Raw genomic sequence first — 11,670 nt, forward strand, 5'->3', positions numbered from 1 at the left:
GGTTTTCAAAGAGATGCTCAAACACACTTCTCATCAGATAAATGCAAGTTAAACCCACGTGTCATCAGAGAAATGCAAGTTACACAGAGATTTAACAATATACCAATCAGACTGGCAAAAACTAGAAAAGTGGACAAATAAGTGATGGTGAGATGGGAGGAAACAAAAGCCCTTGTGTTTTGCTGGTGAGACTATCAGCCTGACAAGCAACTTGGCAGTAATTAGAGAAATTCATTATCTGCCCTCCCTATGCCCTGTTATCCTACTCCTGGGTTTATATCCCAGCAACATGGACCCCTGAGGAGATGCTATAGGAGGGTATTTGCTGCTTAAGGGGCCGAGGAGCTGGAGGCCAACTAGATGACCATCACGGGGTGGGGACGGGGCGCTTAAATAAAAATATGGAGGAAGCACACTGGAAAACATGGCAACACGTGGAAGCGATGAACAGCAGGAGCGTACGGAAAGATAGACACGTACATATTCCAGTGTACATATCGAAAACATTTACGTGGAGTCAAGTGGGCAGAGGAATGGAAGCGGTGGTGGTAAATGGAGAGAAAAGATGAATACAAGTCATTGAACGAGGGGTGCAGTGAGCCATGTTGGACTCCTGTGCAACCTTAAGCAGGCTCTTTACTCTTTTGGATTGTGGTTTCTTCATCTGAGAGAAGAGAGTGCATAGTCAAGGTCTCAAAAGGAGATAGTAAGCACATAAACTAGCTAATCTGAGGAGAGTTTAGTAAAAGGTCTAGTTACAAGGTGTGGACGGAAGGTAGAAAAGCCACTGGCCTCAGTGGTGAGAGGGAGGGCTAGTCATGGAGAAGCACCTCCCAGTCCAAGGTCTGAGGGAGAGAGAGGCCTAACCGGAGCTGGCATTTTTAGTCCGGGGACACATCGGCCCTTGATGACTCCACAGATAGTGAGCTGCCCTGGCTTTTTCTCTCCTCCCTCCCTCACTCTTCTGCTGGAGCCCCCCACTGGCCAAACCCAACTGTATTGGTCAGGGTTCTCCAGATAAATGAAACCAATAGGATGTGTGTATATGTCTGAATACTCAGGAAAGAGCCCAAAGGCAGTCTGCTACAGAAATCCCTCTTGCTGATTGGATGAGGCCCACCGCATTATGGAGGGCAATCTGCTTTACTGAAATGCCATTGATTGAGATGTAAATCTCATCCCAAAACAGCCTCATAGAAGCATCCAGAATCATGTCTGACCAAATACTTGGCCTGGCCAAGGTGACACATAACATTAACCATCACACCAACAGAAGCCAGAATGCAAAGGAGTCCTTCAATGCAGCCCAAGCAGCTCCACTTTCGAGAACACAAGGCAAGGAAAAGTATGGGGATTAGATCTGGAGGGGCAAACAGAAAATCTGACATGGAAGGTTGAGACCATATCAGAGCTTGCAAACTGGTGGTCCCCAGCCCACAGTCAGATTTTTTTTACCTTCTTTCATGAGTTTTAACCTATTAATTACTTGCTAATATTTTAAATTCAGGACCTTTCACATTAAAACTCGGATTTATGCTTCTCTTGGAAAAGAAAATATCAGATGATCTGGCAATACGGGAACTCATTGGTGGTGGGAGAGGTTGGAGGGTGAACTCTCTTGTTTGCCACAGTCCCCACCACTCCTTCATGTCTTACCCTGGCTCTCTTCATTTTACTTGTTTAAATTATATATATGGTTCCCATTCTGTTTCTATTGGATGGTGCTGTCTATCTGGGAAGACTTTAGCCACCTCTCATATTCTCAAGCAACTGGGTGGCAGTGACATTCTACACGCATAGTCTACAAACTTTAATGACTAACATTCTATGGACCTCTGATTCTGACGCTAGATCTGAGGGCTTACCACTTCCTCTTCCTGTTCTGTCTTATGGCTCTGAATCCTCTACCCAGAAATTCTTCAACAAAGTTGATTCTATTTTGGTGATTCAGAAACCCCCTTCAGTTGTTGTGGGCTTTGGAGTCCGGCCAGCCTTATATAGGCAAAAGTGACTGCCTACGTGTGCTAAGTTGAAACTATCTAGTGCCCTTTTCTTCCCTGTGCCCCCATCCTCCCAAACCTTACAGATCAACCAGAAGCCTTTGGGAAATGACCAACATGGGCCTTAAACAATCAGCTCCCCAGTGCCAGTGCAGAAACTGGGCAAATGCTGGTGTCTTCCAGGACTGCTCTTCTCTGACCAGCACAATGCCATGAAATTTCCTGCGTACTGGGAGCCTGGTCAGAGATCTTGCCCAGTGGGCATCACAGAGGCCTGTACAATCAGGTCTGTGCAGCCTTGGGTGCACTGAGGCAGAGCCATCGGCCCGGGGCAGGAACATTATCTATTGTTTACTAGGCACTGTACATACATTATCTCATTGAATCCTCAAACCATCTAAGAAGTAGGTACTAGTATTCTCATTATAGCAGGGTCCACATGAGTTCAGAGAGGGACAGGGTCTTCCCCAAGGTCACACAGCACACACAGTAAGAGGAAAATCTGGTAACTTTGGGCCTCATTTTCCAAGAGGCTTCAACCCTCAGCTGAAGCAGAGTAGAAGCTGCCTTTTGTGAAGTGATCTACACGTGGTCATTCACTGCTGTTTTCACCTGGACCGCTGTGCTTCTAACTGTAGCTGCCCAACCCCAAGGGCATGTGTGTTTCCTGCTCCTGGTCTACTTGGTTCTTTGCAAACTCAGCACTTGGCCTGGCTTCCTGTAAGAACTTGTGATCTGGGAACGGTGTTACCCTCTCTGAGAGCCACAGGTGTCTCATTTAATTGTGTGACTATGAGAATGTCACCTCACTTATCTGGGCTGCAGGATACTCTTTTTCAGGACTGGGCAAGTGTCGGAGCCAGCCGACGAAGTAATTGAGGGTACCTGAAAGGGGGAGCATGGACTGAGGAAAAGAAAGAAGACAGACAGAACTGCAGGAGGGAGCACAGATTCAAGCTGTGTCTGTGTCCCCGAGTTTATTTAAAACACACTACTCATAGCATCGCAATGAGAAAACAGCAGTCAAGACCCAAGGTCAGCCCAATTACTCATCCTGCAAAACAATGAAGTTCTCACAACTCCCTTCTTGGAAAACACTGAGTGTTTAAAATGGTTTAGTGCCACTTATCTCAAAGCTCGCCAAGTTAGCTCAGTTCCCAACAGGCAAGTGACCCAGGCAACATGTCCTTATAAAGGAAAATGACATAGAGTCTAAAATACCGCCTAAGTGTGCTTCCCTAACTGGCCCATCCTGCAGGGTGGAAGGCTGGGTTATCAGGAGAGGCCTCCTGGAGGAGGCAGTTCTGTTGACAATGATGGGGCACAGAGATGCTGGGGGGAGAAATGGCTGATTTCCAGGCCATTTCCAGGAAGTGGCTTTCAGAACAGCCTGGAAGTGTATCTGTAGGGCAAGGACTGCAGCCAAGTGCATACAAGGAATGCACATTGATGAGTGCCTACTATTTGCAGTGCCAGAAGCATCACAAGGGCATCATGAGTCTTGTGAGTTCTTCCCTCTACACCAGTAGAATGCAGTGGCTGACCAGTTGACTCTGGAGCAAGACTGTTGGGTATAAATCATGGCTCTACCTCTTCCTAGCTGAGTAGCTTGGTTAAGAGACTTAACTCTCTGGGTCTCAGTTTTATGAACTAAAGAATGGAAATGATAAGTCTCTACCACAAAGAACTATTGGATGTAAAGATTCAGTGAATTTGAATAGAAACTGTTTAGAAGCATGTCTGATACATAACAAGTGCTCAGTAAATGTTAACTGTTATCATAATCACTCTTTTAAGAGAAAAAAACTGAGACTGAGTGAGATGAGGTCACCTGCCCAAGGTCACACAGCTAGGGAGGGACAGAGTTGTGCTTTGAAGCCAGGTGCACATCAGGCTAAAGACAGGAAGGGAGCTAGAGAGAAAGACTGATGGTTGGAGAAGAGTCTCAGCAGAAGTCCAGTTGCCTCCTGTGGGCCCCCAGCCCCTGAGAGTTACGAGTCAGGCTGCTCCTGGGGGACGTAAGTGTGGAAATGGAGGGAAAGGGGAGGCCAAGCCAAGTTCCAGTCCCGGCACCACCACCAATGAGCTGTATGGCTTCCCTGGGCCTCAGTCCCCTCTTCTGTGGAGTGAGACTCATTCCACTTCCTGCTGTCAGGATTGGAGATATCACTTGGAAGAGGCTCCTCCTCTCCTCCCACGACTCCCACCTGCTCCCGCCCACCCAAAGAGGATGGGGCAGCTTGTCCAGCCCCCTGGGAGGTGGGCCCAGGCTGGGCGGGACAGGGCAGCCAGGAGGGTTTATTTAAGGGCAGAAAAGGAGAAGGGACGACAAGGTCTCCCAATTCCTAGAGGACACAGTTCCCCCAACTTTGTCTCCACCTGCCATCACTGCATAAGACCACCTGCCTGGATCCGCTGCTATACGAGGAGCATGAGGATCCTCCGGGAGACAGCTGAGCACCTCATCAGGACCGGGTAGGTCTGGGGACCTTGGACACTGGAGTCACAGGCAAGAAAACAGGCAGCCATGGTCTCGAGCTCTGCCATTCCCTGGCTGTGTGACTTTGGGTAAATCTTCACTGCTTCGAGCCTCTGTTTCCCCATCTGGGAAGTGAGAGTAATAATAATGTTTACAAGACTGTAGTGAGAAGTGAATGTAAAAATGCATGCGTAGGGCTTGCCGTTGTGCTTGGCTCACAGCGAGCACTCAATAAATGGCAGCTATTGTAGAGTACATTATAGAATATATAGTCAACATCATTATAATGGTTTGCGTAGTGCCAGATACGTGTTAGAGTAATCGGGGGGATCACTTCATAAATTATATAAGCGTCTAACCAAAAATTAACAAATAAATAAAAAACAAATAGCAGCTAAAATCCTTATCATTGACAACACTTAGTATAAGCCTTGGTACCCAGTGTGACTTAGAACTGGTTTTCCATTTCAGTATGGTTTATATTAGCTATTATTTTAAGAGCTACCATATTCTGAATACTAATTATAGAGTAGGAAGGGGTTTAATCTCGAATTAAAATACCTTCAGGAGCTAGGAAGGGCATAATTTATTATCTCTAACCTCAAGTGGGTCTTCCACGCCGCCCAGCAAGTGTATCATTTCCCTGATTCACTTACTTTCCCACTTTCCTGGACGACTATTTTGTACCTTCTTTATCTTCAAACTTCCATCACCTCCTGCAGCAGCCTCACCATCAGAGCTGACTTCACTTCCTGCATTCCTGAGCAAACAATCAAACATGCTACAATAAACAAATATTTATGGAACGCCCACTACGTGCCAGACACTGTTCTAGGCACATAGGACATATCGATGATCAGAAGAGACCAAATCCCTGCCTGGTGGATGTTCTAGTGACAGTTAATAGCTGACCTGATACTTACTATACGCCAAACACAAAATGACCCTATGAGGTACTACTTTTATCGCACCATTTTACAGATGAGAAAACTGAGGCACAAAATGGTTAAGAAACCTGACGAAGACCACACAGATGGTGAATGGTGAAGTGGAGATGTGAACCCAATCTGGAGTCATACCCTTTACCTTTGCAGTGTTCTGTGTATATCAGATGAGACTGCTATATAAGTGCCCACACTTGACCTGCCCATTCCCATCATCCGTACCCATTTCTCCTGCCTTCCCACCTGACAGTGAAGACGAATGGCCCCTGCTCCTTTCTAAGACCAACCCACCTTCTGTGCTCTCAGTCTCACCCCCTGCCACGCACCAGAGGAGATCACTCCAGGGAGCCTCCTCTTTGTCCCCCATCCTGATTGGCTCTCCCATCTGCAAATCTGGAATTTCTTCCATCTTAAATGAACATTCCGTCCCATTTTCCTCATCAGCTACGGTGCATTTCTCTGCAACTTTACTTAAAAAAAAAAAAAATGACTTGAAACAGTTGTCTGCATTTGTGTCTCACATTTTTCTCCTTCACTCTCTCCTGGGCCCACTCTAGTTAGGTTTTGGCCCAATGTGCCACACACCAAGCTGCCTTTGTCCAGGTCGCAGTGACCTCCATGTGGCTAAATCCAACAGTCATTGCTCAGTTCTCATCTTTCTTGACCCATCAGCAGCATTTGACCTGATCACTCCCTTCTTCTTGAAACGTTTTTTTTTTTTTTTTTTTAACTTGGCTTCTCATTCACCACATTGCCTGGTTTCTCTGTCTCCTGTGCTAGTTTCTCCTTGTCTCCCAACCTGTTAGCCCTGGAGTGCGAGGGCTCAGTCCTTGGATCTCTTTCCTCCCCATTGGCACACTGCTTTGATCTGCCCCATGAGGATAAATACCACCTGTAAATCAACGACGCTCAACCGTATATCTCTGGTCCGATCTCTCTTCTGAATTCCAGATTCATGTTTCTAACCGCATATGCAATAGCTCCGCTGAATGGCTCAACGGGCATCTCAAATTTAAGACCCAACTGAATTCCTGCTCTCCACGCAAACCTGCTCCAACCCCAGGTTTTCCATCTCGGCTATAACACCTCAGTGCTTTCAGTTGTTCAGGTACCAAACCTCATGGCCATCCTTGACGGCCCTCTGTCTCTCACACCCACAGCCAATCAGTCTGTCAATCTTGGCTCTTCCAACAAAATGTACCTAGAATCCAATTTTTTCTTACAATTCCTCTGCTGTCACTCTCGAGTGTAAGTTTTAGGCATGTAAGATTCTCGTCTGCTTTATGCATTCCTGTTTTTCCAATGGCTAGCACATAGTGGTGGCTTAATAAATATTTGTCGAATGAATAAACATAAGAAAAATAGAGTAGAAAAGGCCATCAGAGGTCAACTGATTCACTCTCCCCTTCCCTCCTCAGGAGACACTGAGGTTCGTGCAGAAAGAACGTTCAGAGTCACACAGTGAACCAACCAAGTCTATGAATTCAAGTGAAACAGTGTCTCTTTCTCTGTCTCTGATTCTCTCTTTTTCATCTGTGCTTCTCTCCATAACTCCTCTATTTCCTTGGGCCAGTTGCCCTCACAAAACTGGAGTTACAGATGCAAGCATCCTAGACATTCATCCTCACATCCTCAGGGACTGCACGGAAAACGGGCTCTTCCCTGACAACTCCAGTGAGAACAGTTCTAGGGAAGGCTCTGATTGGTTCATCTTGGGTCATGTGGGTTTGGGGTAGGTAGCCGATGGGTTTGTGGGGCAGGGCCATTAGGTAGATACCCAACCCTCCACTTTTCTAATAGAAGTTCCCCAATTTCCTTGTGTACAGGTGGAGATTCTGGCACCTGGGGCTCTGCAAGGCCCTTGCCCCACTGCAGTTTGCCTGGGTTGCCTTCTCTCAGCCTGTTCCAGCCAACAGTGGCCAGCTGCTGACCCAGCTCCTCCTGTGTGGTCTCCTAGCTATCACTGCTGCAGGTCTGACCCACCACTGGCTGGTGTCCTCGCTGCTTTATCCTCTGGGGTCCTCAGCCGTGGTGGCCACTGTCTGTGGCCTCCTGGTCTTCCTGGGTCTGGGCCTGGTGCCTCCGGCTCGCTGCCTGTTTGCACTCAGTATGCCCACCCTGGGCACAGAGCAGGGGCGCCGCCTGCTCCTATCCTGGACTACTGCCACCCTGGCTGTCACTGTGGTGCCCAATGTCTTGGCCAACATAGGCGTGGCTGGACAGGTGCTGAGGTGTGTCACTGAGGGATCTTTGGAGAGTCTGCTTAACACCACTCACCAGCTAGACACAGCGTCCAGGGCTCGGAGTCCTACCAACCAAGTGGGCGGCCGAGGCCTGACACTCCAAGCCCAAGGCAATGGCTCTGTCTTCCAACTTCACATGCTTAGGATCACTCAACAGATCCGAGAAGACTTCTCTGGTCTGGAGTCCCAGGCCCGCACAGTAGTGCTGGTGACCCAGCAAGTGATCACAGGGCTCCTTATGCTGGGCCTCCTGGTGGACTCGGCCTGGTACCTCTACCCTGACTGACCTGCAGTTTGACAATATCTATGCTACACAGCAGTTGGTTCAACGGCTGAAGGAGGCCCGGGCCACACACCTGCTGGCCTCCCCACCAGCCTGGCTGCTTCGAGCCGCTCGTCCAAGGCTGTCACAGGGGGAGCTTCTGCGCTGTCTCCTCAGGTTGGGGCTGCTTACCCTGCTCCTGATGGCCACAGCTTTGACGATGGTCACAGACCACGTGGTCTTCATCCTGGCACAGGCGGCTGTGGACTGGGCTCAGAAGCTGCCTGCTGTGCCCATTACGCTCGCAGTCAAATATGATGTAAGTGCGGTGATGGGCATAGAGTTATTTCCTGGAGGCAAGGGATAAGGTTTGCGAAATCCTTGGCTTGCAATTTTACTTACCTTCAAGTCCTAGCCTGGGATAGGCTAGAGGACTCTGAAGCATCCGTAGATGAACCCTTTCAATTCCCACCATGGCTTGATGCAGTGGATTCTGTTTCCATCCTCTGCTGTAGGTAAAAGTGGTACGGATACCCAAAGACATTAAAATAATCCACCGCCCCCCCCCACACACAATGTATGTCCTACCTACCTATGGCAGCATGTCCTAGCCAGCTTTCTCTCACTTGTACAAATTGGGTCAATCCTCCTTCTCCTACAAGGTTACCATGGGTCTTAAAATGCGATACTCTGGAAGTACCTAGGAAGCCCCATGCCACATAGGAGATGTTTAATAAATACTGGCCATTAATACTGGCCAATAAATCCTGGCCATTATGAATAGCTCACATCCACGTGTATCGGACGAGAGGAAGGCTCAGGAAGTCCACCAACTTTAGCCCATCGATCAAATCCTGCCAGTTTTCTGTTTTTGTAAATTAAATTTTATTGGAGCACAGTCATGCCATTTATTTATGGATTGCCCGTGGCTGCTCTCCAAAGGCGAAGTTGAGTTGTGGCAATGGGAACATTATGGCCAGCAAAGCCTAAAATATTTGCTTTTGTAAGAGTTATATACAATATATTACTAGGTATTTACTCTTGGCTATATTTACTATCTCTTGGAGCTTTGAGGTTTTCAGCCTTTTCTTTGGCCACAAGTCTTTTTATTTTTTAAATTTAATGGTGAGATCTCACATAAAAGTCCATTGCATAGAACATACCGAAGTGTCATACCCTGAGCTAATAATATTAATAGCTAATATTTATTGAGTACTTATTTACTACTAGGAAAATATTTTTCAAACTGTATGAAATCAATTTAAGAGGTCATGGTCATTTTTTTTAATAAAGTAGAATAGATTAGAAATATATTAGAGTATATTATAGGTACATCAGGGTATGTATTGTTTTCTGAAATTTTTCTTCAATCTTAATACACAATCTGTGCTTGGAAGGTGCTGTAAAATGCATTTTTTTACCGTAGGTCACAGTAAAGAAAAGTGTCAGGCAATGTCCTAAGACTTACCCAATTTACTGTATTTCATCAAATCTAAAAAGCTATTGATTGTAAGTTACCCCATCATTTCATGAATCATTAGGAAAGAAAATGCTGCTCATTAAATCATGACACAATGCCTTCTTATCATTTAGAATTTTAATTGTTTTTACACAAAATGGCTCACTTATTATTTAACATAGATTTATTTTTAACATACCTTCTTATGTATAGATAACAAGAAAAATAATGAAGTAATTTTATGAGGGTTTTCCTAAAAAAATCCTTCCATTCAAGCCTGATTTTTCTGAGTCTGGACAAGTTGTAGGTATCTGTGCCTTCGAGAGCACTGATGATATTCCTCTATCATTTCCAGTATTTTCTTCCAAGCCGCAGACCCCTACTCCACAGTTTTGATGCTGACTCCCTCTGACCCTCTCAGAACGCATACATTGGCAGGACAGCTAAAAGTAGTTATGAGTCCTGTTGAATGGAAGACGTATCTTGATCTCAAAGATGCTCAAATGGAAACAAAAAAAAAATGTGAATCCCAGAACTGATGAAATAAGATAGCCCATTTAATTGTGATCCTGTCAGATAGGAATTGCTATCTTCACCATTTTACCGATGAAAACACCAAGGCTCAGAGGAGTTAGGGAACTTACCCGAATTCGTCCAACCTGTAAATGGCAGAACCAGGACCACGCTGTGACTTTTGTGTGTTCTAGGCATGTTCACTTGCATGGGCTCCTTTCTCCATAAAAAATATTAATGATACCATTGGTATAAATGCAAATATATTAAGATTATATAGCGAATCATATTCTCCAACGTAGAAGTTCATTTTTAAATTCTGATTTTAAAAGAAAATAAAACATTTCCATAGGCCCCTAAAAGTATTGTGGAGCCCAGAACTGCATCTAATGAAGAAGCCGGCCCCTGGGCAGAACCAGGATCCAACCCAAGAAGTCTCGGTCCCAAGTTTAAAGGATTCACCTCTGACCTCTCTCTCTGCGGGTGTACACACCATTCTTCCTCACTCCATCTTAGTCTCCATGGAAACTGTAGAACCTGATGCATATGAGCAGGATATTGGGACCCACCCTGGCTGGGCCTGGCACTTGGGTTGGCCACATGTAAACCTATTGTGTGACCTTGGTTCCCTGCCTTTTAAATGTGGCTCGTGCTGGGCTCGACCTCCTAGACCGGTGCTTATTTGATGGAAAAGACATCTGAAATGTTCATTAAGGGCTCATCGAAGAATAAATGCCCCATAAACATTCATTTATTTTCTCTAAATTAGAGTAAAAATAAAAATTACTCTTTGAAGAGTAGCTTGTTTGAAGAGTAATGTATAAAGAAAGTAATAATAAAAAATAGCATTTGTATGGTGCTATTAATGAGGCAAAAGCCTGTTTTCGGGCTCCTGACCTCATCTGATCCTCCTCAAACCCCAGGAAGCAAGGGTTTTTTCTGTGACCACTTTGTAGATGAGGACAGGGCAAGTTGGATCCATCCAGCCCTGGGAGCATCGTAAGTAGTGGGGGACAGGGAACGGCTGGGGCGTCTCTCTGTTGACTTGGCCTTTTTCTCCCTTATAAAGGCTTCATACACTGTCCTGGACTTCATCCTTTTTTTTTTAACCGGCCGCCTCTGGAGAGCCCCTTCCTCTCCACCCACAACTCCTTCCAGTGGGAGCTCCACTCCATCTCCCCCAGCTGCCTGCTGCTGCCTGCCCAGCGCCCCAACTTGACTGCCCCACTGGCCGCGGGGGTCCTGCAGCTCGTGGCTTGTTTCACAGTCCTCCTAGAGACCTATGCCCGCCGCCTGCGGCACACCATTGCAGCTTCCTTCTTCACAGCCCAGGAGGTAAGGAGGGTTCACCACCTTCATGCCCGGCTCCAGCGAAGACATGACAGTCTCCGAGGCCAGCAGCTGCCCCTGGAGATGACTGGTGAAGATGTCACATCATGAATGTATGTAAATGTTCCTGGAACTTATTTATATATGCCCCTGCATCCTCTGAACTTATTGATGGTAATCTAAAATTCTCTTGATTTTACAAATAAATGTATTTACTAAATCCTAAATTAGACTTTGTTACTCCTTTGCTTCAAATTCCTTCTAATTCCTTCTAATTCCTTCAAATTCCATCTAGCGTTTCCAGGTTTAGCAAATGAAAATACAGGACACTGTTTCGAATTTCAGATAAACAATGATTGTGGGTTTGGTGTCCTTGGCACATACCCTACTTGTACTAAACATACTTAGACTAAGCCCATATTTGTTGTTTATCTGAAATTC

The 11,670-nt window shown here is 46.1% G+C and overlaps 1 protein-coding gene across 1 annotated transcript; it reads left to right on the forward strand.

Moving 5' to 3' along the window:
* Nucleotides 1–4,313: 4,313 nt before the first annotated feature.
* Nucleotides 4,314–11,376, forward strand: OCSTAMP (osteoclast stimulatory transmembrane protein). The gene is given in 5 exon segments (XM_011369296.2): nt 4,314–4,475; nt 7,250–7,942; nt 7,944–8,247; nt 10,970–10,991; nt 10,994–11,376. Coding segments are annotated over 5 exon segments (1,410 nt in total). The 5' UTR covers nt 4,314–4,431; the 3' UTR covers nt 11,341–11,376.
* Nucleotides 11,377–11,670: the final 294 nt, after the last annotated feature.

The sequence above is a fragment of the Pteropus vampyrus genome, unplaced genomic scaffold (assembly GCF_000151845.1).
Source record: "Pteropus vampyrus isolate Shadow unplaced genomic scaffold, Pvam_2.0 Scaffold147, whole genome shotgun sequence".
NCBI lineage: Eukaryota > Metazoa > Chordata > Mammalia > Chiroptera > Pteropodidae > Pteropus > Pteropus vampyrus.